The sequence below is a fragment of the Ischnura elegans genome (assembly GCF_921293095.1).
Source record: "Ischnura elegans chromosome 13 unlocalized genomic scaffold, ioIscEleg1.1 SUPER_13_unloc_1, whole genome shotgun sequence".
In the NCBI taxonomy this organism is placed as follows: Eukaryota; Metazoa; Arthropoda; class Insecta; order Odonata; family Coenagrionidae; genus Ischnura; species Ischnura elegans.
The window spans coordinates 1431828-1457148 of record NW_025791657.1 but is presented as its reverse complement, the minus strand read 5'-3'; the positions used below and the strand labels follow the sequence as shown (position 1 = coordinate 1457148).

Below are 25321 nucleotides of genomic sequence, written 5' to 3'. Positions count from 1 at the left end.
AAGACTATGCAGGCAATATTAATGCGATTAATGCCATCGGGACAAAGCACAGTGCACGGTGTTGATGAGACAAATTAAACGACTATACAATGGTAGAATTTTTAGAGGCATATGGGTAAATCAACATTAAAACAAGTCTGCAAAGAGTAGATAAGGTGAGAAACTATCTCTGTAAATGATACATTATATTTTAACTGATATTTACTCAGAAAAATACGTTAATGACAAAAAATTATCTATGAAAGAAAGCCTTAGAAAACAACTTTTTCATTTGAATTTTATAAGTTATGTTTTTGAGTGGAATGTTTTATAAAGAGAGAAGGAAGAATAAAACTTTAAATACCAAGAATATAAAAATACAAACCATATTCAATTTATTATCAAACTCAGTCTCTTACCAAGGTTCTTAGAGTAAGTCGTCCGTCTAAGAACCTTGGTCTCGTACATAATTTTCACTTCTGCCGGAACGCGCCTTGATTAGTGGCCTGCTATGTATATCTGTCTCTAGCGGTAGAAAGGAAAACTAACCCTCAGTAAAAGCACACCAATCTTTATTGCATGATCTTATATTAACATTGATTATTACAGTGAACTAGGAGGTAACCCATATCAATTTTGCTGTGTATTTTTTCGTTGAGGTGATTTTGAGTTATTTAAATATTATAATTTGAAGTTATCTTTCACCGTAAGCATTCTAAATATATGTTGTGTCATTGAAATCTATGTAGCTCCTGTGACGAATCTGGAGATCTCAGTCTGTTGTGTGTTAATGATTTCATCGACGAATAAATATATTTGAAGATTGAATGAGTGATTGAAATTAAAACATGAATCGTAGCGCCGGGATTTTCACCGCTTCATCAGAAAGGGATTCTGTGGGTACCTTATGCAGACTATGCATGAAGAATAATGATTATTATTACAACATATTAGCTTCCAACGTAGCTTGCAGAATAACTGCTAAGGATGCCATAAATGGTTTACTCGGTTTAGAAGTAAGTGACACGTTGCCTACATCTTATCGATTTCTCTTTTTTCACATTGCTATCTGTATTCCGTGTTATAAGCATTCTTTCGCACCTCTTCAATGTATAACGTGTTGATTGCTATCTTAGGTTGCTGTAGGAGATGGCCTGCCCACCACCCTGTGTCCCCTATGTTTGAAAAACCTCACGGAATTCAGTGTTTTCAAAATGACTTGTTTAGAATCGGACGCAAAGCTGAGAAAACTTTCTGCGGTGAATTGCTTTAGGGTGGGTACTTTAGTTTATTCTCTTTTGAAGACTGGTGCATGGTATGTTTTGGAAATGTTAAGTGAGAGTCTTTGGTTTGTGTCAACATCAGTGAGAAATCCAGTTGAATCATTATTTGTGGATTAAACTTGTTATAGCAGTTGTTTGATTGGATTTACTCAAAATTGTGATTGATTATTCACTTGATGCCATAACTTAGGAAATTGAATGTTGTATGACTTCTTGAAGGTGGTAAATCCAACTTTATTTTAAAAAGTGCTTTGAGTAGAGATTAGAAATAAATAGAGCATTATTTTTGTTAATTGATAATACTGGAGTACTTTCAAGGCCGTCGGACATGGTTGACGGAGTAGTGAAACTAGCCCAGTTTCCCGCATGCTGTGTTTCTCAATCTCCGTGCGAAGTGATTTACCTTGCATTTGGTGTTTCAGTGGTGATACGCAAAGAGGTTTTGTTGTCTCATTCGAAAATGTGTTTGTAAAACAATCATAGCTAACAAAGTGGGGCATTCAAGTTCGCCAACTCATAAAAGGCAATGACCCACTACGCTGTGAAACAATACCTTTTAATATATTTACTCACTTGGGTAGCCGAAGCATTTTAAAATTAACAAAAAATCTCTTACCATTTCCTGCTATTTGTAAGGGTGAACTGAAATGGATCTGTAAGTTGGTGTCCAATCACAGGCTCAACTGCACACGCACAAAATGTGAATTCTTGATGTTTTCTCTATTTTATAACAATATATACCTGCTGATGGTCAAAAACTTTTCTCAATTTTCACGGCTTATAATGCGGAAATAGGAGAGGTACAATGAATGCATAAGCGTTTAAAATTACGTTTGAGATTTGGAGATGATTGTTGCAAAAATATCATAACAAACGTTGTAAACAATCGACGTAAAATATAAAAACGATCATAAGATAGATGTGACGTATATGTTTATTATGTTTGCTAGTTACTTTGATACAAGATTGTATGTACATTTTTATTTTTGCATAAATATTTTATTAATATGAGTATTTTGAGTTAGAACAACGTATGTAACTTCAGCTATCACAACTAATATTCTTTATGAGTAAAAATAAAGTTTATTTGAATAATCCATTAGTTAAAATTGCATTCTCTGTTTCAAATTTTTGTGATATCAATTTCTTAAGATCTATTTCTATGAATACCAACTACGATATGCACTGAATGTGATGTGCTCTTTTATTTGATTTTAAAGATGGCGTATACCATATTTTATTAATTGATATGGTTAACCCATGTAACAGTCTTCGCTATCGTGGCTTGCCATATCATAACCTTCATTTTTAGGGGTTGTTCAGGAAAGTTTTTTTGTGTAAAATTGGCCCTGGGTATTTTGATAATTATGATAAATTTTGCGGACTGTTTTTTTAAACCTAAATATTTTTATAGATAGGTAATTTTGTTAGATATTTACCTTTCCAGGAAAATATTTTTGTAAGCATTTCTTTGAACAGGGAATGGATTGTTATTCCAGTTTGTAAGTAAATTTTGTTTAATGAATTATGTTTATATAGTCAAAAATTAACTCTTGAGCACAGAATGGAATGAATTTGATGTTTTGTGTTTTTTTTTTCTTTTTTAATTTCAAATTCATGCAGATTACTTTGGCCAAGAACTTTTCACAAATATCTAGAGCTCAAATAGCATGTTAACTGTATATACTTCTATAAGTGATGTGATTTGAAAATTAAAAATCTCCTAAATTATTAAACGTTTCATCCACCAGACTATTCAAGTGGAGCTGTCAGAATTTCTTAGATTCCTGTTCATGTTCTTTGATGTGCCGTACACTATTCAGTACATTGGCTGTTCAGGAATTGCTCTCTTGCCCATTGAATTGGTCCCAAGTATCTCTAGCTGCTGTCCCATCTTTGATGTTTTGTGACTTCGAACATTTTCTCCTCATCCTTAGCACTTTCCTATAACACTCCCATCCAGGATCAGACAGATGATTTCATACTTTTCTGCCTCAGAAAGGAGACAACATATGAGATGTATTTCTTCTCTCCTATGGTTGGTATTTGAGTACATAGAAACAGGTGTTCAATTACATTAAAAATTAATCAAAAACATGTAGTACATGATAGATTCGCAATTTAAAACACTATCGTTGAAAACATTTATTTTCCTCTTCCCTTGCCCCAAGGATGTTGTAATACACCCACTATGTGAACCAAGTATACCAAGTATCTTCCTGCCTAATTTGGTTTCAGCAGCTGTGTAGCTTTTGAGTTTTGGATCAAGAGAAACATGTCAAGCTTTACGCAAATTCTTGGATATCACATTGAAAATCCTATTTCATCAATATTACGAGTGTGCTTCATTTGTTGACATTGAAGGAGGTGAGTTTATCACAGTTACTTTCTCCACAGAGTATCCAATGGGATGAGGCAACTGATGACGAGTTGGGGTCTTCTGCTGACACAAAGGACTTCTTTGAAGATGAGATACAAGGCACCTCACATCTCACTCATTCAGTCCAAAGGACTGAAATATACATTCCTGTGCCAGACTCCCGTCAATTCAGGGATAATATGTTGGTAAGTTTTATTCTCATCCAAAGTGAAACCTTGTTATACGACCTTAATTTATAGATATTTACTATGTTGCTAGACAAAATTTCTTTAGCCCAGTGTAACTGAATGCATTTCTATGGGAAGTCACCCTTGCTTGTGTGACTAGGGAGACCAGGGGCGGAATTCTGTATACCGTACCGACGATTGTCGGTGTCGGTAAACCGGTCCTACCGATAAGTCTCGGTACGAGCGATTCAGGAGACACGTTTTACCTACGATTGTCGTTATCCCACCGACAGTTGCCGGTAAACCCGTCGGTACATACCAACGATTTCAAAACGCTCGGTAGGACCTACCGACAAATTTTTAGCAACGTGGCGGACTTTTGTTTACACTTTTCAGCCTAAGCTGACGATTTTAAATCATAATCTACGACGCTAGATCCGTGGAAGCGCTCTAATTGTATATTATTTATAATAAAAATGATTGATTAAACACTTGAAACTTAAAATTTACATAGTGGGAGCAGTATTTAACTTTACCAATGTTACACGTATATTACATTATGCGTTCCAATAGCGTAAGGTATTTTACATTATAAATATTCCGTAATTTTAAGAATGTAACGTATTGCTTTGCTTTTAAATTACTCTTAACAAGACACGATAGGTATCTATTGTTGATTCCTAAAGTTTGGATCTGAAATTTATTTATATTTTCAATAAAAACGAATGCCTATTGATGCACTTTCAATGAAATATATACGTGGACATTTCGTTCACATTCATATTAACTTCAATACCCTATGTGAGCATCTGAGAATGGGGTTTATAATGAAAATAACTCTCCTACCTTCGTAAGTACTCTTGAGAGCGTCAGACAGCAACGACGAAATAGAAAAAGCATATTGCTACTATATTTTAGAAGAATATAAATGGCATCACTTAACTCCTCTCACTCTTTGACGTCGTTACCGGTGCACAAAACTTCCCGTAAAATTAATGCTGAATTTACTTCACCATACTAACCAAACACCGTACGGGACTTTAAGATAGATTTTCATTATTACTATAGGAGCACTGAGTAGGTACGTACCGTGTATTCCATCGGTAGAAAGGGGCAAATAAAAAGAATGATTGCACCAAACAAGAAAACATTTAATGAATTATTCATCATAAAACTACAAAAATTTAATTTCAACACGAGAAAACCTTCATACTTCCAACGGTATATCACAAATTAACACTGATCAAGCATATTTAGTCAAAGTCATATCAACGCAAAGTTTGAAATAACACACAAATGGTATCAAAATGCAAAAGTTAACACTTCCAAATAGGGTAAAGTATGTCACTCAAGTTCACAATCACAACACTTGACGCGATGATACTGATATATGATACCTTCCGTGACATCCGCGGAATCTCAGTTTTTTTCTCAACGAATGTATTTTAAATAACCCAAAATGTGAATTCAAGCGACAAAAATGTTTTCTAATTAAATAATTACCCTTGTGGAAGTATCGGACTTACGGCGAACAATGAGGCAAACGATGTAAACAAGCCGTGGCTCAAGATGAAGGTACATTGTTACAATACTAATAAAAATAATTTCGTCACTGCTAATCCAAAGAATACAATTATAATAAGCGTAGGTGAACAATTATGTAGCAGACAAAGTCCTCTTCAAGACAATTATACTTGAAAATTCCAATACATTGAGCACCAAATGTTGCCGGTGTTCTTCTATCAACGACCGTTGAATCCTTGAATATAAAGGCTTTTTTACTTGGGATAGAAAAAATCCGATGGTAAATACAGCAAAATCTCGGAATACAAGCCACATCGCCCCAATGGGAGTAAGAAATTGTGTTCGCAGAGTGATTAAACATTGTAAATATCTCACAAAGCGGTGATCAACTCTTTTTAACTTCTTCGCGGGCTGACGAATAACAGATGGCGTTTTCGGAGCCTCATTTGTTTAATGCAGACAAAGGAGAAATATGATTGGTCGAGGCGCCTAGCCTCGCGTGCGGGTGCCACTTTCGTACCGACAAAAGCATTACGTCACTAATTTGTCGGTTGCACCAACAATCTGTCGGTAGCAGCGTTTTGTGAATCACATTTCTATCGGTGCTACCGACGATCGTCGGTAGCTACCGACACCGACGATCGTCGGTATCCGAGTACAGAATTCCGCCCCAGATGCCATGAGGTGAAAAAGGAGGACAGCACCCTATTAAAAAAGAGGTGAGAGGGAAAGTAGGCTTGGAAAATAACGTCAATTTTATAAGTTGGATCAATAAAATTAATTTTCTGTATGAATTAATATATTTTTCTGTGGGTCTAATTTTCTTAGGTATTTTATTTATTTGTGTCATCTTGCTAGCTATTAACATGTTGCACATTCAGTGTGGATGTGATTTTCATGAAATTCATCAGAATGGGTCAATAAAATAAGAAAGAAAATTAGAGGGAGTTTTCCATAACATACCTTCCGTTCAAACACTGATTTTTACAAATGGTGCACATGGTTTATAAGAGGGATCCTTGTTGAAGGTCATACACACGGTGGAAGAACTTGGATGGGATATTAATATGTACCGAGGCGGAGAGAGGACTCTTGGCTTGACTGGCAGAGCCTGTCAATTGACTTGCTCCACACTGAATGTTTTTAAAATAAGATAAGAAATATAGCGTCAATTTCATAAATAAATAAAAATTGATTAGACCTATGATGATACATATATATTTCGTGGACCAAATTTTCTCAAGCAATTTTTACATTTTTTACACCTAGCAAGGTAGCTGTTAACAGATTTTCAATGCACGTAATCAGTATTTTGAATGAAAAGGACAATTACCCACTTTTCAAAAATCCATGTGGATATTGGACAAACATCTGCACTGTACCCACTGGCAGGTATTCTATGAATAAAAATATCCACTGGCTCCTCCCGACATCAAGGTGTGAAAGGGTTAAAAAGTAAGGATGAATGGAGGAAAAGCAGGACACTTGAAACGTAATTGCAAATTCACAATATAGAATAAAGAAATTATCAGCATTGTGATTTTGTGTTTTGTTTGTGTATATTACTTTTTCAAGCAATTTTTGCATTTTTAAAAGTGTTCTGTTTTTAAATGATTACTGATGAAATGTTTACATATTTTGTTTCTCTCATTGGTCCACATGGATGAAATCTGGGAAAATACCCTTTCTGCAGTTGTATTTTACCATGTTAGGCTGAAGAAATATTTAGAAATTTTGAGAAGTTCTGAGTTTCTATTAGCGGATTAATATGCTTAATATAACATTATTTTTGAAAAGGAGGAAAATTCCCCATTCTTAAAAGATCTGCCCAGGCACTGGACGTACATCTACAAAGGATGAAATGGCTACACCAACCCGGATGTCTGTTCACCCTATATGAAGTCATCATCAATACATTATTTCATTTCATTTATTTGCGGGATAACTCAATTACGATATTCTTATGTATAACATCACAGATGAGAGACCATTGAAAAGAGTAAACACACATTTAATGAAACCATTAAATTAAAAAGATATATTGAGAATTGCTCATTCATGACCAAATTATATAGGAAGATACAATAATATAAATATTTAGTTATAAAAGTATTCTCGTTGTAGAATTTTTGACACTGAGGTCACATCCGAATTGACATGGTGTCATTCCATTTTAAATCAACCACGCCATGACTACCTGACTATGACACCCACCGACTCGGATTTTCATGAAACTTGCCGTGATCATACATCCTAGTATAATTAGATATTGTACACATTTTAAGCCTCCAATTGTCAATTTTTAATGAAATATGAGCAATTGAACATTTGGCGTGACCCCTAAAGTGCCGCAACGTGCAACACATTGTGATTTTTATTTTCATCCATAATTCCATTCCTGTGAGATGAAAAGCCATTATTATTTTCTATAGCAAAGTGGTCCATTAGATCCCACGACTATCTTAAATATTCAGTGCGTGAAGTAATTCAGCTGCAAAAAAACAGTGTACAAAAAAATCTCGCTTGTAACTATTTCATTTTCAGCATCCACAGGACAAGGCCATGCAAATACAGACTCATGGTTCAGTTAAAAGTAATCATTAATGTATGAGCAAAGATTCTGATGAAAAAAAAATCGTGAGTCGGACGTTCCTTTTAGTAAAAAAATACTCATTCATGGTCACAATAAAAAATGGCTCTTTTTCAAGTCACATAGAATTTACACAATTTAGAGGAGAAATAAGCTTATACTCATGATTAAACAATATTGAAGCTTGCATTATCTAACTATAGCGTATGCTACTGGCTCTTAGAGTAGGAAGCACATAAGCAATCATGTGAATGTACTTCCCAACGTACTGCTAATTTTGTGCTTTCAGGACTATTCCTAACAAGCTACCTCTTACAAAGGTATTGGGTAACTGAATAGTATGGTATAAAACACAAAGGCAGAGGAGAGCTATCAGAAAGTTTTCTCCAATTTCAGTCCAAGTGGAGTTAATTCAATTCTCATTCATATGGTGCTGCCTTAGTGATTTTCTGTGTTGAATTTCAGACTAAGCAACTCGTGTGTGTGATTGATAGCCAGGCTTACATTGTAACATGTCTTATTCGTATTGAGGTGTGTCTTGCCTTGTAAGAGATAGCATCGTGCAGTGTTGGCAAAGAACTCAGTTCTGAATTTCACAAAAAGAGGTACACAAACACAGCCCAAACTTTTTATTTCTACTAACTACCAGAAGTGGACAGAGAATTCATTGCCCTGCGGTGCAATATTCCTATTTCATCACCGTTGAGAGTGTGCTCTCATCATCTTCATTGCTACTTAAAGAAATACGAGTGTTATAAGCTTTAATGCTGTACCCTTTTGTCATACATAAAGGTCCTGTGAGGAAATTTCTGAGGACCATACCTCTAAAAAAGTGTAAGTCCGTGAGAGCAGCAGGCATCATGGTGAAGCCTGGAGAAAATTTGCTGTATGTGTGACATGAGGATTTCCAAAATTTGTAAAAGTGAAATTGTTTCCAATGGCATTGACGAAAGCGATAAAGAACTTTCATCAGTTAAGTCTGGGTAGAAGGTCATAGAAAATAAGATGAAGGAAACTGCAGCTTGGAGGCTTTAAACTGCTCTCCTTTGAAATTACATTCTTTTTCATCTCATAGTAGACACTCATATGGAAAAGGATATATGTAATTATTGAATCTAAAAAAAGACAACAATACAAATAATGTAAACATGAAGGAAACATGTTTCCTCTATGTTGAGTGAATGTGTCTCTCTCAACCAAAGGAAGTTTTGCAAGGTCCCTTCCCCTCTCCCAGTTTCCTTTGTGTTGTGTGAGTGCACATGCCTCAACTGAAGAAACCCTAGCAAAGTGCCTTCATCCATTGCAAATGGTACCCCTGAGCTGAGTGCTTGTAATGGATTTCCATTTAAGTTTCACTACTTTGAGAGGTTGACTACTATGAATTTTTCCGTCCCAGTTAACCAACGCAGTATTTGTTTTGTCCTGCCTCTTGATCCTTACGTTACGGTCATAGGAGACTTTTCATGTTTCAGGATCGAAGCTGTAAGGCTCGCTTTACGGTTCTGTAGCAGAATCTGACGTGTGTTCAAAGGTGCAGCCATAAAATTCGTCGTGTATAGCAGTGAAATGCTAGAACACATACAACAATCGGTGGGTGTGAGATGGCAAAATAGCCCCTGTTCTAATTTCGTTCATGCATTTGTGCAATTCCAAGCCATTTTAGAAGTAAATGCTGTTCTAATCTGAGCAATTCCGTGACCCGTGTAAAATGGCTATCAAAGATTTTGGATGTTTGCAATCTTGAATCACTTGCATTTTTCTGTCTCTTTGTCATGTCAACTACATAAGTGCCCATAGATGTAAAACAGCCCACAAACAAATCAGTCAATCATCCAGAATGTGGAAATTTTACTGCTGGAGTGTAATATGCTTCTTTCCTGTCACTAAATTTCCTTAACATGACGTTTTTTGTAGCATATCTATAGTTTTTGGTGAGGGATACAAAGTAGTAGATTCAAATAATTGATGAAAAGAATTTTTTATTACATAGAACGTCTTAATGTGCTCATAAAAAGAGTAAAAATTATTAGAGTTATTGTTTAGATATTGTTTAATAAATCACTAAAGAAGACAATGTCATCATAGACTTCTTGAACGTCTGTCTCGAAATGGATTCACAGATAATGAGGGTTTTACTTCTCACCTTTGGTAATAATGAGAAAACACTAATCCCTCTGCCTCCATATTGTGCCGTGGACATTAATCAATACAACATTAATGAATTATGAATGGCAATATAAATCAAGCTTCTACAGGATAAAATAATGTCTGAGTTGGAAGGGGAAGAATTTTCCCACCGATACTGTGGATAGCACATTGAGAAGCATTCCACACTAAGGTGTGCAGAGTAAACTGGTCATGTCAGACATTTCATTTTAGGTTGTCACTAAAGTCTCGTGCAAGCATGATTTCAGCCAGCTTGAGTGATCTCAGGTGAAAGAGTTTTATTTTTATCATTTATACTTATTTACATTTTTATTTGACCCCATTGATTGGCACCCAGCATTATCTTCTAGGTATCTGTGAAAGAGGAGGACAAAGACCCTCTCGGTGAAGGTAATTATCCAGTGATGTACACACCGAATCCAGCTGGAATGTCAAGTAATTGTTTAGACCCATTGGCAACTGATGACTTGGTAAGTTCACATTTGCTTTGTTAAGCACATTTTTGCTGCTGCACATATTCAGTCCTCTATGTATTATTCCAATATAATTTACTCTAATAACAATACCTTTTCCCTTCCTTTATCAAATATGGAATAGGAAAATGATCACAGGAATATTTCCTCCATGGAATATTCCTGTACCAGTTGCCAGAAAAGCCAAACCTTTACCCTAACTTTGTAAAATATGAATAAGTAAACTTGAGTTGTGCCATAAGTCTTCGTTAGAACTTTCACAGTTAGTCATGTTAGTTAAAGATGTGCTTCTAGGCTATGATACCTTGCAAATTTTTGGGTGAACCCAACATTTCCTGGCCAATTCTGGTTTCTTTTTTAGGGAGATTAAGGGAATCAAAATTCCCAAAATTTTGGCCCATTTGCCCAAAAGTTTTTTCAGCTAACATAGGCATGTGTCATTCTTGAAGAAATCATTCAAAATTAATGGTTTATTTTTTTGAACAGAATGGGGGCATACAGATGCTCTGATCACTCACCTTAGCTCACTGAGCAAGTGAGGGCTCTGACGTCATGGCATTTCCCATTTTTGTCAAGATAGAAACACCATACTCTCTTCCAATCACCACAAAACAGAAGGAAGGATCATCATCATAAGTCCTAAGATATGTTTGAAGCAACTCTACTGTCCGCTAACTATTTCATTGGGATGTATTTCTTCTCTTTTACATCTTTTATAACTTTTACTATTCTTCCAGCAGTCCTTCCACAGCTGTTTTTATCAGGCAATCATGACTCATTATGTGGCCAACTACTGGTTAAGTCGTTTCAAATGTGAAAAACCTTTCATGGTGAATGATAAATCCTGTTGTGTTAGTTCTGGCTGGCTGTATTGCCACATAATCAGGCGATGCAGTTTCTAGCCAATCCTGCCAAACATGAATTGCTCCCAAAAAAGAATTTATATAAGGCATATTGTAACTGTTGCAGATGTGGATGTAGTGAGAACTATATGGAGTAAATGATAAGGGGGACTCAAGAATTGTCCTTCATCATCTTTGGAAAGGGTATTAGATGTTGGCAAACCAGGGTGGTTGTCAAGAGGCATCAATTTTATTCCATGAGGTGATTTTAATGGAACTTGTTATGTATTCGTCTTTGATTGAAATAAAATATGATCACCTTTAATGGATGAAATCAACTTTTTCGTACTTCATCTGCACAAGTAGACAAAAAATCTCGGTTGCCAATGAATATGTCATGAGACCATAATTTCACAAATTATTGCTGATAAATTTGTTGTTCCTTTTTAGGAAGGGTTTCCTATGGCTAATTGAAAAGGCATAGTAACTTAATGGGCCATATTTTGTTAGTCGATGAATTTCTCCCGTCTTCCTGTCTGAGGCCAGAATAGCTTTTCAGGGAATTTTTCAATTATGTATACACCCTATATTTGTTGTTTTGGTTGTGATCTTTTTGCTTCTAATACCAATTGGTGCAAACATTTATCAATGAAGTGTTAATTCTTTTTTTTCTCAGAGTGGCATGAGAACATGTGGGTCTCCTTCTGGAAAAGCAGATCAGTTCAGTGATGATGGAGGTGAATATGTACACAGTAATAGCACTGATGGGGCCACATATGACCTCGTGTCCCAAGCCTCTGAACAGGTAATCATAATAATAATAACAATATTTTAATTGGTCCAGTGATTTCTTTGGACGAACATAAGATATGTCAAGGAGTATATAAGAAGTATATAAGATACAAAAACAGTACTAATTAAGAAAGAAAAATTTTTTTATGTGAAGAAATCGTCATAACTATGAATATAGTTTTTTGCACAAACAGTCGCAGTATACATGAACACAAAGGGGTGATGTAATACAGTTAATTTTTGAAATGGAGGGTGGCATGCTGTGTAAGGAGACATTTTACCTATGAGCTGCAGTATCCTTTTTGAATTTTGAAGATTATTTTATAATCGGGTCTAGTGCCCCAGATGAGGATACTAAACATCACATTCAGGTAGAATTCACCATAATAAATTGAAAATAATACATCAATGTCTACAGTTTATCTGATAGAATCAGGACGCAAGTAGAGATAATATTTTTGCAGAGCTTTTGAATATGTTCCTCCAAGGACACTTTATTATCAAGTTTTACACCCAGATTAGGACAACTAAGATTTTGTGGAATATACATAAATTTTTTGAGAGATCAGTTAGTTTGGAGCTGGTTTTATACACTGTTGAGTCACGTGCATTGGTAAACCTTAAAATTTCCAAAAATTACATATTAAGATTATTTCCTTAAAAAGTTATATTTGTTTGCCTAAAGTATTACACATTTAATATAGTTACTACCTGTAAAGCACCCTTAAAAAGCACCAAATATCAAATTGTTATGATAATAGCATGTTTATGATGGTTTTAGGCTTACGTTTTGTATGTAAAGAGGGAGGTAATATACCCACCGTACTTAAGGTTAGATAGGCAGTGGAATGAGTAAAACTTGCCGTTATTGTTTGCAAGCTATGAATTGCTCCTTTATACTCCTTAGATATGTATTGCCTGGCTCACTACAGAATAAGAAACTGTTATACCAACACATGGAATTACAACTCCTTGGGTTATCATAGTAACCTTTGTTAGATGAAGGAATGGTAGGGTAATAGTAAAAAAAGGCAGGGACTATGATTACCATCCGCAAAACGCATAAGAATTTGAAAAGCCTACCATGGGAATTCAAGGTTGGAAATAAGTCCAGGCATTGCAGTTGGATGAGCTAACGATATGATGCACTCTTTGCAAGTGAGTAAACACATCTCATCCATCTCTCAGCGCAGCATGCTTTGTATATTTTCTGTACTCTTGTGAGTGATTTGCCCAAAATTGAATTTTATATCTATATTTTGGAAGACTAATAAGAATTTTGATCAGGATATAAAACATCCAGGAGATATAATCCATGGAATAAAAACACTTTTTGCATGTGTGGGAGATAAGTCAAAGTAAAGAATACTGAGGTCATGAATATTATGAAGTAATTCAAATTAAACCCAAGTCTCAGTCATACATTCAAGCGTTAGAAAAATTATTATTCACCCATTAGTTGTTTTTAACTTGATACTTAGATGTACAGATGGCCATCTTGGATTTCAAAATGCTATTCACTATTTACTTTGTGAACTCACAACCTGTGAGTGCCAAAAATGCAGCTGAACTGCCTCCAAAAGACTACATTGTGGATGAAAAGCCATAGTGATAAGTTTTGTCATGCTTTGAGAACATCCCTCTGGTCTATCAATGAATTCCCATCACTAAGTAAAGACAACATTATTCACAAAAACCATATTAATAACAGGAATGATGAAAGTTCGTGACAAAAATAAACATGATGAATAAAGAAACGGAACTAATAGAAAAAATTAACTCTAGTAGGATTTCTCAATAAATATTTGTAAAATATCATTTACAATTTGTAGTACAGTGGAAGCCCCTTATAACGACAGCTGTTGGGAACAGAGAAATCTGTCGCTATAGTGAGTTGTCGTTGTTACCGAATGCAATTACATCGTCACAAAAAAATCACTCATCAGGCGTCACCACAGCTGTTTCTGCCGAGAGGCGAAAATTGCAGCATGATAGCCGTTTTAAATCATTATTTTGAACATTTAATTCACTAATGATCATATTCACTTGCAATCTATGATCAAATCATATGTAATTATGCAGGATGCTATATGCCGAGGCATTAAGAAGTCGATTTTAAAAGTGCCAGCTTCAGACTCACTCGTTACTGAACTGTGCATTATGAGCTGTTATTATCCTTATTACTTGGATGCTCCAAATATACATGACATAACTACCAGTTATGGCGGTGCATCAGACTATTAAATGCTAAAACTTCGGAATCTGTTCAAAAATTCATACCTTCTATCTTTCCGAGTAGTAATGAAAATGATGGGTGGCTGCTGCAATTGGGTGACGAAAGGAGCGTGATAAAATTTTAGGGTTCCACACGAGCATTGCAATTCTATCTTTTTCAGGTTAACGGCGGAATGAAGGTGGAAGTAATCTTCTTATGCTTCAAGTCTGCCTGTATGAATGGTTTACTATCGTGTTTCAAAACAGCCGACTCAAATGCTATCGGAATCATGAAACCGAACAGCAATACGGCATCTAAAAGCATATTAGTCATATCAATTATCTTCGGTGGAAAGGGTGAAAAACTGTTTCAAATAAATAGAAGGACAAATTATAAATGAAGTCCACTCTTTGTCTGTCTGTTAGCAATATTTATGTTTCGTAGAGATTCACGCAATCAGACGCAATATCAGCGGACGTAGAGACCTCTAGCGGCAGTAGCGCACACGTTTTGATAGGAATGCTGACTGGAACTGAAGAACGCTCGTAGTGTTAGGCGGCAATAACACAATTTTAACGTTTCTTAGTTCTATTGGTGGGTGGGCTGGGCAATTGTCAATGAATAATAGTACTTTTTTATTCCTTCCACCAATCCTGGCATCAAACGCTCGTAACCACTGCGTGAAGACAGCAGCCGTCATCCAAACATTTTAATTTGCTTCGTAAGTGCAAGGGAGAGTATTAACTCCCTTAAAACATCGGGGATGGGCGGATTTCCCCACCACGAACGGTTTTAACTTATCTGAACCATCCATATTGGCGCATAAAAGAACAGTTACGCGGTCTTTACTTTTCTTCCCTCCTTTGCAGGGGTCCGTTCGAGTGGCGAGAGTTTTGTACGGGAGAAGGTTAAAATATATGCCCGTCTCATCCGCGTTGTAAATATCGCAGGGGCTTTAATTGTCCAAATAGTCTTTAAGGACCGGAGCCCAGCCTTCCACAGCATTAACGTCAACACTTGATGATTCACCGGATTGTTTGTGAAGGGATATCCCCTTCCTATTTTTAAATCGTGCAAACCATCCATCCGAGCACTTAAAATTGTCTTCACCAAGCCTCTCACACAAATACTCAGCTTTAGCCTTCATCATTGGGCCGGTGATAGGAATCCCTGCGGCTCTTTGCTGGCAAAACCACGTGAAAAGAGCAGTTTCTAGCTGCGGATGCTCTCCGGGCCGCAGGTGTTTTTGAGTGCTTGGACGCCCTTCTTTAAGCACTCTCGAACGAATTTGTTCTTTTTTCATTAAAATAGTGAACAATGTCGATGTATTAATTCCAAATCGCCTCGCTATTTCACTCTTTGAACACTCTCCACTTTCACGATCTGCAATAATTCTCATTTTGGTTTTTAAATCCAAGGACTTGCGTTTACCAGCCATGGTGCCAGCAGACGGGCGGAATAATTTTTAACCTCACTGCGGAGGCGCGGGAGGGAGATGACAAAAGAGCAATGAAATGTGTACTCGAGAAATTTATTAAGGAAAGAAGAATAGGAGAATACGGAACATGTAGACGTCGACGTTGGCGGAAAAAATGCCGTTTTAAAAGCATTGAATTCCAGAGATGAGGCACGTGGTCAAAAAGTCAACCTGTCGTAATTACGAATGGCGCAAGAGAGGAATCGAGCCATTATCGCTAATACGAATTTATTTTACATTTAAATTATAGGGTTTAAAATGGTTCCTTGGGTAGCTGTCGCTAATTCGAGCTTGTCGCTATATCCCGTACTCGTTATAAGGGGCTTCCACTGTACTTCAATACTTTAAAATGGGCAAATTTTGAAGTAAAATAAAAATTATTATTTTAGTGAAAATTTTTGCAAAAGTAACTGAATAAGAACAAAAGATATTTCAAAAATTCAGAAAACCTCAGAAAAAAATATCCTGCAGAAAGGGTTTTTCCAATAATTACGATTCAATAATAATGTGTTTTTGCAATGCTGGGGATTAATGGGTTAAATAAATGGATGAAAGTGATGTTTGTGGGAAATCCTGAAATTGAAGTACTGTAAACATGGGCACTTTAGGCCAAATTTTGAGATCTTTATCATTATTTTCAAATATGTGTAGGACCTATTGTAACCGTTGCCGCTTGGCATTTGTTATGGGTACTTTATATCAGCGTTCACATGGTAAGGAGAACTGCATCAATATCTTGTGTCATATGTGTGTGTGTATGCAGTGAAAATTGAATCGAGTGTTGAGCATTTCCCCTCCCCCACGATTCCCCACTTTCCCAATTTTGGGGTTTTTCCATGATGTGTATGTGATCAGTGAAAGATCCACATTTTTCCAAATCCCCTCCCTCCATACAACACATGTTAGCAGCAAATGGAGGGTGACAAAATCTGCACCCCTTCCTTCTACTAAATGAGAACATGCTTCGGCAGCCCCCCCTCCCCGTGAGGACTCCATGAAACCCGCTTCTTCCTGAGTTTCCTCCAGTTGCCCCAACCTCAGAAAATAACACTCCTCGGTTAATAAGGTACAGTCGAATTTCAGCTTGAGGAGACATATCGACCCCGTGAAGATATAATGGTTTCGGACCGGCTAAGGACGCGGCGGCTGGGAACGGGCACGGGCATGCCATGCTGGTAACTCGGATATATGCATATTCTCAACGTTAACACATGGCTTTTCACTCAGCCACTTTTTAATCTTTCGCATCTGCTGCCTGTTATTTAAGGATATGTCCCAAGTATGGGCCAATGTAAGGCAACCCGCGAAGGTGTTCTTCATCCTCACACGTCTAGCGCTAGAGCCCCTGGTGAAGAATTCGGCGTTCCTCGTGTTCCGAGTTGTGGGTTGTGCAGAGTTGTTTGGTTGGGATGGGGCCATAGTAAACCACCAGGCTGCTATTCCCACGAAGGTGAGGCCGGACTGGGAGAATTCCTCGATGTCGGTGAGTTTATCGTAAGCCTCCCCGAAGAAATCCTCAACCTCCAGCATGTCCTCGTCGAAAATGGTGTCCAAATTATGGTTAAGGGGTAGCTCCACCTCCTCATTACTCAGGAAGTACGCCGAGGGGTGTATAATCAGCTTTATGGACTTTACTTCTTCCAAGTAGGCCGTGATAAAATTTGCGGCGTCGTCGAATGTTTTGGACACCCAATAACCTGCAGCAGCGACAGCGTTCTGTACACTCTTAGCCATGATTACCGACTGAATCACGTACAAACGACAGTTTTACTATATAAGGAAATCGAACATAACAACTACTCAAAACAACCCCATTTTAACATACCTTATTCAAGACGGAGGAACTGCTCAAAATAACCCCAGTTCATCGTTATCATTTCAAGGGCAAACCTCGCTGCATTCTGCACCCGACTTAACCTTAAACCCCAGTTCATTGTTGTAATTCAATGGCGCGTTTCAATGAAATTAATGCACCTATAATCATATGGGCGCCCGCCCTCAGCCGTGCCCGTTCCCAACCGTCCCGTCCTCACCGGTGCTTTGTGTTGCAGCCAAACGCAATGACCGACAGCTGGATGGGTCTTGCCTGTCAGGTGGAGGAGAAGTGGAAAGAGGAGAGAGTCGTGGACTGTGAGGTGAAGAGTGGCGAAGAAGAGGAAATAGGAGAATAGAATGGTAGATTTCCTGTGCCAAGAGGAATAAGGTCAACCAACGACGCCTTGAATTAAATATTCTCTAAGCCCATGGTGAATGAATGTGCTGCAAGAGACAGTCTAGGAGGTCATCTCCATCCATGATGGAGAGCCGATAAGTCAAACGGTTATCACATATGACTTCTCCCCCTCAGTTAAGAAGATTCACGAAGAAATCCTACATATGTAATCAAGAATAGAAGAACTAACTCGGAAGAAGACCGGTTGCCCCGCAATATTTTTTCCTTGCCTTTGTTTACTCTTTTGGCCCACCCTTTTTCCCAAGAAATGAGTGTACATTTTAGTAATTAGGACAGTGTATGATTGGGGTGTATTATGGATTAGTGTTGGTATTATCACTACATTTATTTTGTATTCCCGCCAGAGATTCACAAGTATACAAGATTTTTTTTCATTTTATAAATATTTTTGTCATTTTATTAGTTGTCATTTGTTTTTGGTAAATATGAAATCTGGTTATTTTCAGCCTGCTGTTATAGAGAATGGGGAGCTGGTTCAGAATCTTGCAATGGCAATGGAGTCTATCTCGGAGGCTGTGGGTGAGTGCTCTTCAGTGCTTGAAAATGTCTCTTCACAGATAAGACTTGTAATTATTAAGGCTTACCATTCTGACTAGGGAATATTAAAAAACAGAATCTCAGAATTCAATCAAATTTTGCAAACCATGCATGAAATTTTTTATAAAGTCTATGCTTCAGATGAATTCATCAATATATCCATAAATTTCACTGATAATTTTTAATGTTTGTCTCGACCCCAAATCCTTGGTGGGACAACTGGGCACTTTTACCACTGGACTAATGCTCGCCCTTTGCAGAGTGGCTCTTATGCATGAATATATTTGACCTGTAAATTTTTAACCACATTTCAGTTTAAACTATTTGGTTACAAACCCCCATATGGGGGCTGATTAAATGACAGCTCCCAATGGACTATGTATAGCACAAGAAATTTTTATTGAATTCTGAGAACCGGTTTTTAGACACTTCCCTTGAGAAAGATGTAGCATCTGCAGTTTTCATCCATGTATACATTCGTTACATCATGATTTATAGTTCTGCTTGAGACTGTAATCAGGTCGGCAAATATCAATTAAAATTTTCGTCATGCTTCAGTAACATTAACCAATGCAAGCAGTCATTTGCATTCATATGGGAATTCCAGTGTACTTTACCTAACAATTTTTCTTTAACCTTTTCCCTACTGAGGGCGTGATTTCACGGCCTGAATTTTCCGACGCTAAAGGATGAAGGCCGTATTTTCACGGATTGAATTTTTCGAAGCAAAAGGCTAAAGGCCGTGTTCTCGCAGTTTCGCGGTCAAGAATGCCACGTGGGTCCCAACCGCCATTAGGGTCCCTCGGCGCGAGAGGTCCGACCCTTTCCTATTGTCCGCGTGGGGATTGCCTCGGCCCATTCCGGCTCTCAGTGTCCCACTTAAGGAAGGTGCTCATGGTCACTTATTTGTTTATAAGTTAAAATAACTAGAATCGTTCATGTTGCATTTATTGAAAATCAATGCTAGGAATTACATTCTGGATGTTCTGCTGATTGGTTCCAAATTTTAAACGGAATTCTAGCGTTGATATTAACGGAGTTGATCATCACCTAGAACAATTTTAGAGACGCTAAGGTTAGATGATTAATTGTTATTTTTATAACTTACTAGGAAGTTTAAAGGAGCGATGTTGTGATGCTTTACATCTAAAAATATACGTTATTCTCGTAGCTACATTCTAAGTGTACTTTGCGGTGAAATTCGATAAAATATTCGATTTAACTTGTATGAAATAAAGCCCTCGTAATGTAATAAAATATGATTCTCTCAGTTCTTTGTCGTGAGCCGAAATTACCGCAACTATTTTTAATTACCTCTTACCAACGAAGGATCCAAGGTTTTCCCGGCGAATAGACTGGAGGAAGAGTTCTCGGGTTTCCAGCCGGGTCCAAGGGTTTATCAGCACCGACGTTTCGAAGGCTGAGTCTGCCATCGTCTTCAGGGTGAATGGAATAGCCAAGTTGTGTCCTTGCTACAGTGCTGATGAAGACGGAGGAATACCAATAGAAAATTCAACACCTCCTAGAAGACCCAACCTATCGGACCATCATCCGTGACCCGACTGAAAGCATCGTAAGGAAGACATCTGCCTTACTTAAAAAGTCCGTCCCAGCATCGGAGGATACCAAAAACCTTATACCACAGGCACCAGTCCCACCCAGGCTGTACGGCCTGCCCAAGGTGCACAAGGAAGGCGTTCCCTTGAGTCCCATTGTGAGCGCAATAGGATCTCCGACTTATAACCTGGCGAGACATCTCACAAGTCTTCTGTCCCCCTTCGTGGGCCGGTGCGATCACCACGTCAAGAACTCCGTCAAGACCTTAAAAACTATTCGGATTGAAGAACAGGACATACTAGTGAGCCTTGATGTCATTTCGCTTTTCACCAGAGTCCCAATCACTGACGCGTTGAAGCTCCTCGAGGCGAGATTCGACCAGAAAACGGTCGACCTCTTCCAACATGTCCTCTCCTCGACGTACTTCCTGTATCAGGGGAAGTTCTACGAGCAGAAAGAAGGAGTACCTATGGGTTCCCCGCTGTCACCGGCCATCGCCAATCTATTCATGGAGGACTTTGAGGAACGAGCACTTGAGTTGGCCCCTCTCCGCCCGAAGCAATTTTATAGATATGTGGATGACACCTTCATAGTCTGGCCACACGGATCCGAATCGCTGACGGACTTCCTAGCGCATATGAACAACGTCCACCCCAACATCAAGTTCACCATGGAGACCGAAAAGGACAACCGGCTACCCTTCCTGGACATCCTGATTGAACGAAGGGCTGACGGCAGCCTAGGACACAGAGTGTATCGGAAACCCACGCATACGGACCTGTACCTCAATGGAAGGAGCCACCACCACCCAGCGCAGAAAAATGGAGTGTTGAGAACTCTCATCCACCGAGCCAAAGCTGTCTCTGACACCGAACACCTAAAGTCGGAAATTGATCACCTGAAGACTACCTTCCGCTCAAACGGATTTACAGAGGGATACATCAAAATGGCCCTTAAAAGGTCCTTAAGGAAAAAAGCAGAAGCCGAAAACCCTGACGTAAAACCAACAGCAAGAGCCTGCCCGCCATATGTCTCAACATTATCCAACAAAATTGCGAGGATATTAAGAAGGCACAATCCACAAACCACTGGGAAAACTCAAGGCCCTTCTCGAAACCACAAAGGATAAATTGGGATTGAAGACATCAGGAGTCTATCGCATACCGTGTGAATACGGCCAAGAATACATCGGGGAGACCGGACGCACCTTTGAAAAACGCTTGAAGGAGCACCAAAAATGCATCAGACTGTACTATCCCAATAAGTCTGCTGTGGCCGAGCACAGCCTAGAAAACGGTCACTGAATAAATTTTCAAGGTACATAACTAATATGCCATGCCAAAAATTACTGGGACCGTGTCGTGAGGGAGGCAGTGGAAATAATGCTTGAGGAGAAAAACATGAACCGAGACTCCGGCTTCCATCTGAGCAATGCGTGGAAACCAGCTCTGAAAAAGCTGAAGGGGGAGGGGACACGTATTGGCCCGACCGTCGACCAATCAGAGCCCACCTGAAACCAACGCGACGGTATATAGGAAGGACACAAATTGGCTAATCCATTCACCCTGAAGACAATGGCAGACTTGGCCTTCGAAACGTCGGTGCTGATAAACCCTTGGACCCGGCTGGAAACCCGAGAACTCTTCCTCCACCTCTTACCAACCTTCGATTACAAAGGTATTATAAACGTATTTCGCTGTAAATACTGATTAATGCATATCCTAAAAATTCGTAAATTTAATGTACGAATAGGGAATGTTTTACGCAGACACATGTTGTGAGAAGCATTCCATACCATTGCAGGAATAAGAACTGCTTTACTCAGGTAATTACTATCATATCTTGGTTCTCTGGTCAGGATCCATTATGGTGGTCTGCCCTGTGCACCTCACGGGCTTATTTCGGGGCACATTAGCGCATTGATGTTTTCATGGAAAAACTTATTATCCTCCAACTGGACGTAAACTGACTTCTTACGATTGTGAAACCAAATATATTGGCCAGACTGGGAGGAGTTTTAAAACGAGAATGAGAGAACATAGACGATGTTTCGTAAATAATGACGACTCATCAGGAAATGCAAGACATTTGAATGACGAACACCATTGGTGCAATTTTGATGCAAAAATTTTACATGTACACGACAAGGGGCGGAAACTGGATTTCTTAGAACTGTTTGAAATTGTTGATTGCCCCGCTGATTTTAAATTGTGTAACGACCATATGTTCCCATTCCACTCACCCCTTCTGAACATTACCCTACCCTCTAATTATTCCTCCTGATACCTTTCTCCTCCTACCTATTAATTTAACGAATTGTAGATTTCATGCCTGACCTTACTTATTATTAATTTGAAATTCTTTTCTAGAGTCCACAGATCCGGAAAGAGCCTCAGCCTTATTTGCAGTCCTTGAACCAAAGATTAGAGCATCACACTCAAAGAAAGGAAACAAGATGATGCACAAAGACCTTAGAAAATGTGATACCTTGCTTGCTGATAAAATAACGTCGTGCTCAATTCCTAAGGATGGGCAGTTACATTTGAAATCTAGATATGCGTCTAAAATCAGAGGGGATAGAGCAACAATGACTATTGCAGGGAAGAGAGGTGGTTGTGATAATGCAGAAACCATAAAGTTTTTCTGGAGCACTGAGAATGGGAAGAATTACCCCAATACAGCCATGCGGGAAAACAAAGTGAAAAGTACTTGCATGATCAAAAATCCTGGGAAGCGTGCCAGTTCGACGAAAAAATCATATTATTGCTTCAACTGCGGAGATGCATTCAATGCAAAATATGATCTCATTAAGCACCTTGAGATTCATTTCCGTTGTGGTAATTTGGATATTGATTCCAATTTGTCAATTGAAAAAGATTCGTCCCTCAAAACCTTTGTTTCTAGAGGAGAAAATAATGCTTCCTGTCAGCCCATCTCCTCCGAGAGTTTAAATCATCTGATGTGTAAAAGCCAAGGGGTGAGACAAAAAGGAAATGGACTTCTAGAAGATAACTTCGGAGGAACAAGGGAGAATAAGAATGTGGGAGAACTGGGGAGAAGCTTCATTGTAGATGGGAAATCATGCTCAGTTGTTCCACTCACATCAAAGACGTCTTATTCCTTCAGTGAATGTGAAAAGTCTTTCTCTGAAAAAAGCAGCGTTGTCCGTCACACTCTTAGTCATACGGAGATAAAAACTTATTCGTGCAATGAATGTGATAAGTCTTTCTCTCGAAAGAGTAACCTTGACAGTCACATTCGGACTCATACGAAAGAGAGACCATATTCTTGCAATGAATGTGATAAGTCTTTCTCTCGAAAGAGTAACCTTGTCCGTCACATTCGCACTCATACGAAGCAGAAACCTTATTCTTGCAATGTATGTGATAAGTCTTTCTCTCATTGGACTTCCCTTGACATTCACATTCGGACTCATACGAAGGAGAAACCTTATTCCTGCAATGAATGTGAAAAGTCTTTCTCTCAAAAGAGTCACCTTGTCTGTCACATTCGGACTCATACGAAGCAGAAACCTTATTCCTGCAATGAATGTGATAAGTCTTTCTCTCGAAAGAGTAACCTTGTCCGTCACATGCGGACTCATACGAAGGATAAACCTTATTCTTGCAACGAATGTAATAAGTCCTTCTCTCAAAAGAGTCACCTCATAGATCACATTCGGACTCATACGAAAGAGAAACCTTATTCTTGCAATGAATGCGGTAAGTCTTTCACTGTTAGTAGCAGCCTTGTATGTCACATGCGTATTCACACAAAGGAGAAACCGCATTCCTGTTGTGAATGCGATAAGTTTTTCTCTGTTAGTAGCAGCCTTGTATGTCACATGCGGATTCACACAAAGGAGAAACCGTATTCCTGTTGTGAATGTGATAAGTCTTTCTCTGTGAAGAGTCACCTTGGCCGTCACATTCGGACTCATGCGAAGGAAAATCCTTATTCTTGCATTGAATTTGATAAGTCTTTCTCTGAAAACAGCTAGTTTTTCCGTCACATTCGGACTCATACGAAGGAGAAACCTTATTCATACAGTGAATGTGAAAAGTGCTTCGCTGAGAAGGTTCGCCTTGTCAATCACATTCGGACTCATACGAAGGAGAAACCTTATTCTTGCAATGAATGTGATAAATCTTTCTCTGAAAGAGTCACCTTGTCTGTCACACTCGGAATAACTCGAAGGGGAAACCTTATTCTTGCAATGAATGTGGTAAGTCTTCCTCTCGAAAGAGCACCCTTGTCTGTCACTGCTATTTTTACTGGTAGAAAATTATTTAACTTTATATGTAAGCTATGCATTTTAACACTTTCGATAAAAACTTGAGGCACTTTGTCTCAAGATTAATTTTCAATGTAATGCCAATATTAATTTTGTGGTTAATGAATCTTTGTTTTTCTGATCTATGTCAGTTGATGAAGTGCTCTATGTAATAATATGCGAATATCAAGTTAATTACAATATACGATTGACGAAGAGAATGCTGAACTGAGTGACTGGTCGGTTTTAATTGGTGATGTACCCTCATGCCTTTCAATGATTACGTCAGAATTGGGTTGTAGTTTGGGTGCTTGCACCACAAATACCATGAAATTATTTGGTCAAATGACAATATGTCCTCTTGGAAACTTTACTAGCCATGGTTAAGGCTTAAATGATCAATCAGGGAATTTCATTCTCAGGTGAATGGCCATATTTTCATGATAACTGTGTCCACGAGGCACGAAACAAGTGCATTTCTTTAACAAGTAGATCTCTTTGTTTGAACCATAGTTGGAAAGCGGTGTCAATACTGTGTTTTTGGAGGATCCTTCAAAATCTCTCGGACACCGTAGACACAAGGATCCTTGTGGTTTTGAAACTCCAGGGGTCTACCATATTCCTTGCGAGTGTGAGCAGGTGTACGTTAGGGAATGGGAAGAGCTATTAATGCCAGGATCAAACAACATAAGAGAAACCTTAGGCTCTGTCAACCGGAAAAATCCGCGGTTGTAGAACACGCCATTGAATCCGATCATAGGGTGAAGTAGGAACACTTAAAAATTCTATGACGCGAGACTGATTTCTGGAAAAGACTGGTAAAGGAATCCATC

The 25321-nt window shown here is 38.3% G+C and overlaps 2 protein-coding genes across 2 annotated transcripts in view; one reads left to right on the top strand and one right to left on the bottom strand.

The window, feature by feature from the left end:
* LOC124172273 overlaps positions 1-25321 on the bottom strand; it is a 122377-nt gene that overhangs the window by 49203 nt on the left and 47853 nt on the right. The window lies entirely within an intron of this gene.
* On the top strand, positions 567-24721 carry LOC124172266 (zinc finger protein 37-like). Its single transcript, XM_046551684.1, has 8 exons — positions 567-638; positions 729-995; positions 1116-1253; positions 3660-3827; positions 10440-10559; positions 12081-12209; positions 18568-18640; positions 22585-24721. Exons 2-8 carry the CDS (start codon positions 828-830, stop codon positions 24213-24215), a joined length of 2427 nt encoding a protein of 808 aa, XP_046407640.1. The 5' UTR covers positions 567-638; positions 729-827; the 3' UTR covers positions 24216-24721.

Coding starts and splice junctions, on each gene's coding strand:
- LOC124172266 (XM_046551684.1), top strand. CDS start 828: ATGAATCGTAGCGCCGGGATTTTCACCGCTTCATCAGAAAGGGATTCT. Junction 3,828..10,439: donor AATTCAGGGATAATATGTTG/GTAAGTTTTATT, acceptor ATTATCTTCTAG/GTATCTGTGAAAGAGGAGGA. Junction 18,641..22,584: donor GTCTATCTCGGAGGCTGTGG/GTGAGTGCTCTT, acceptor ATTCTTTTCTAG/AGTCCACAGATCCGGAAAGA.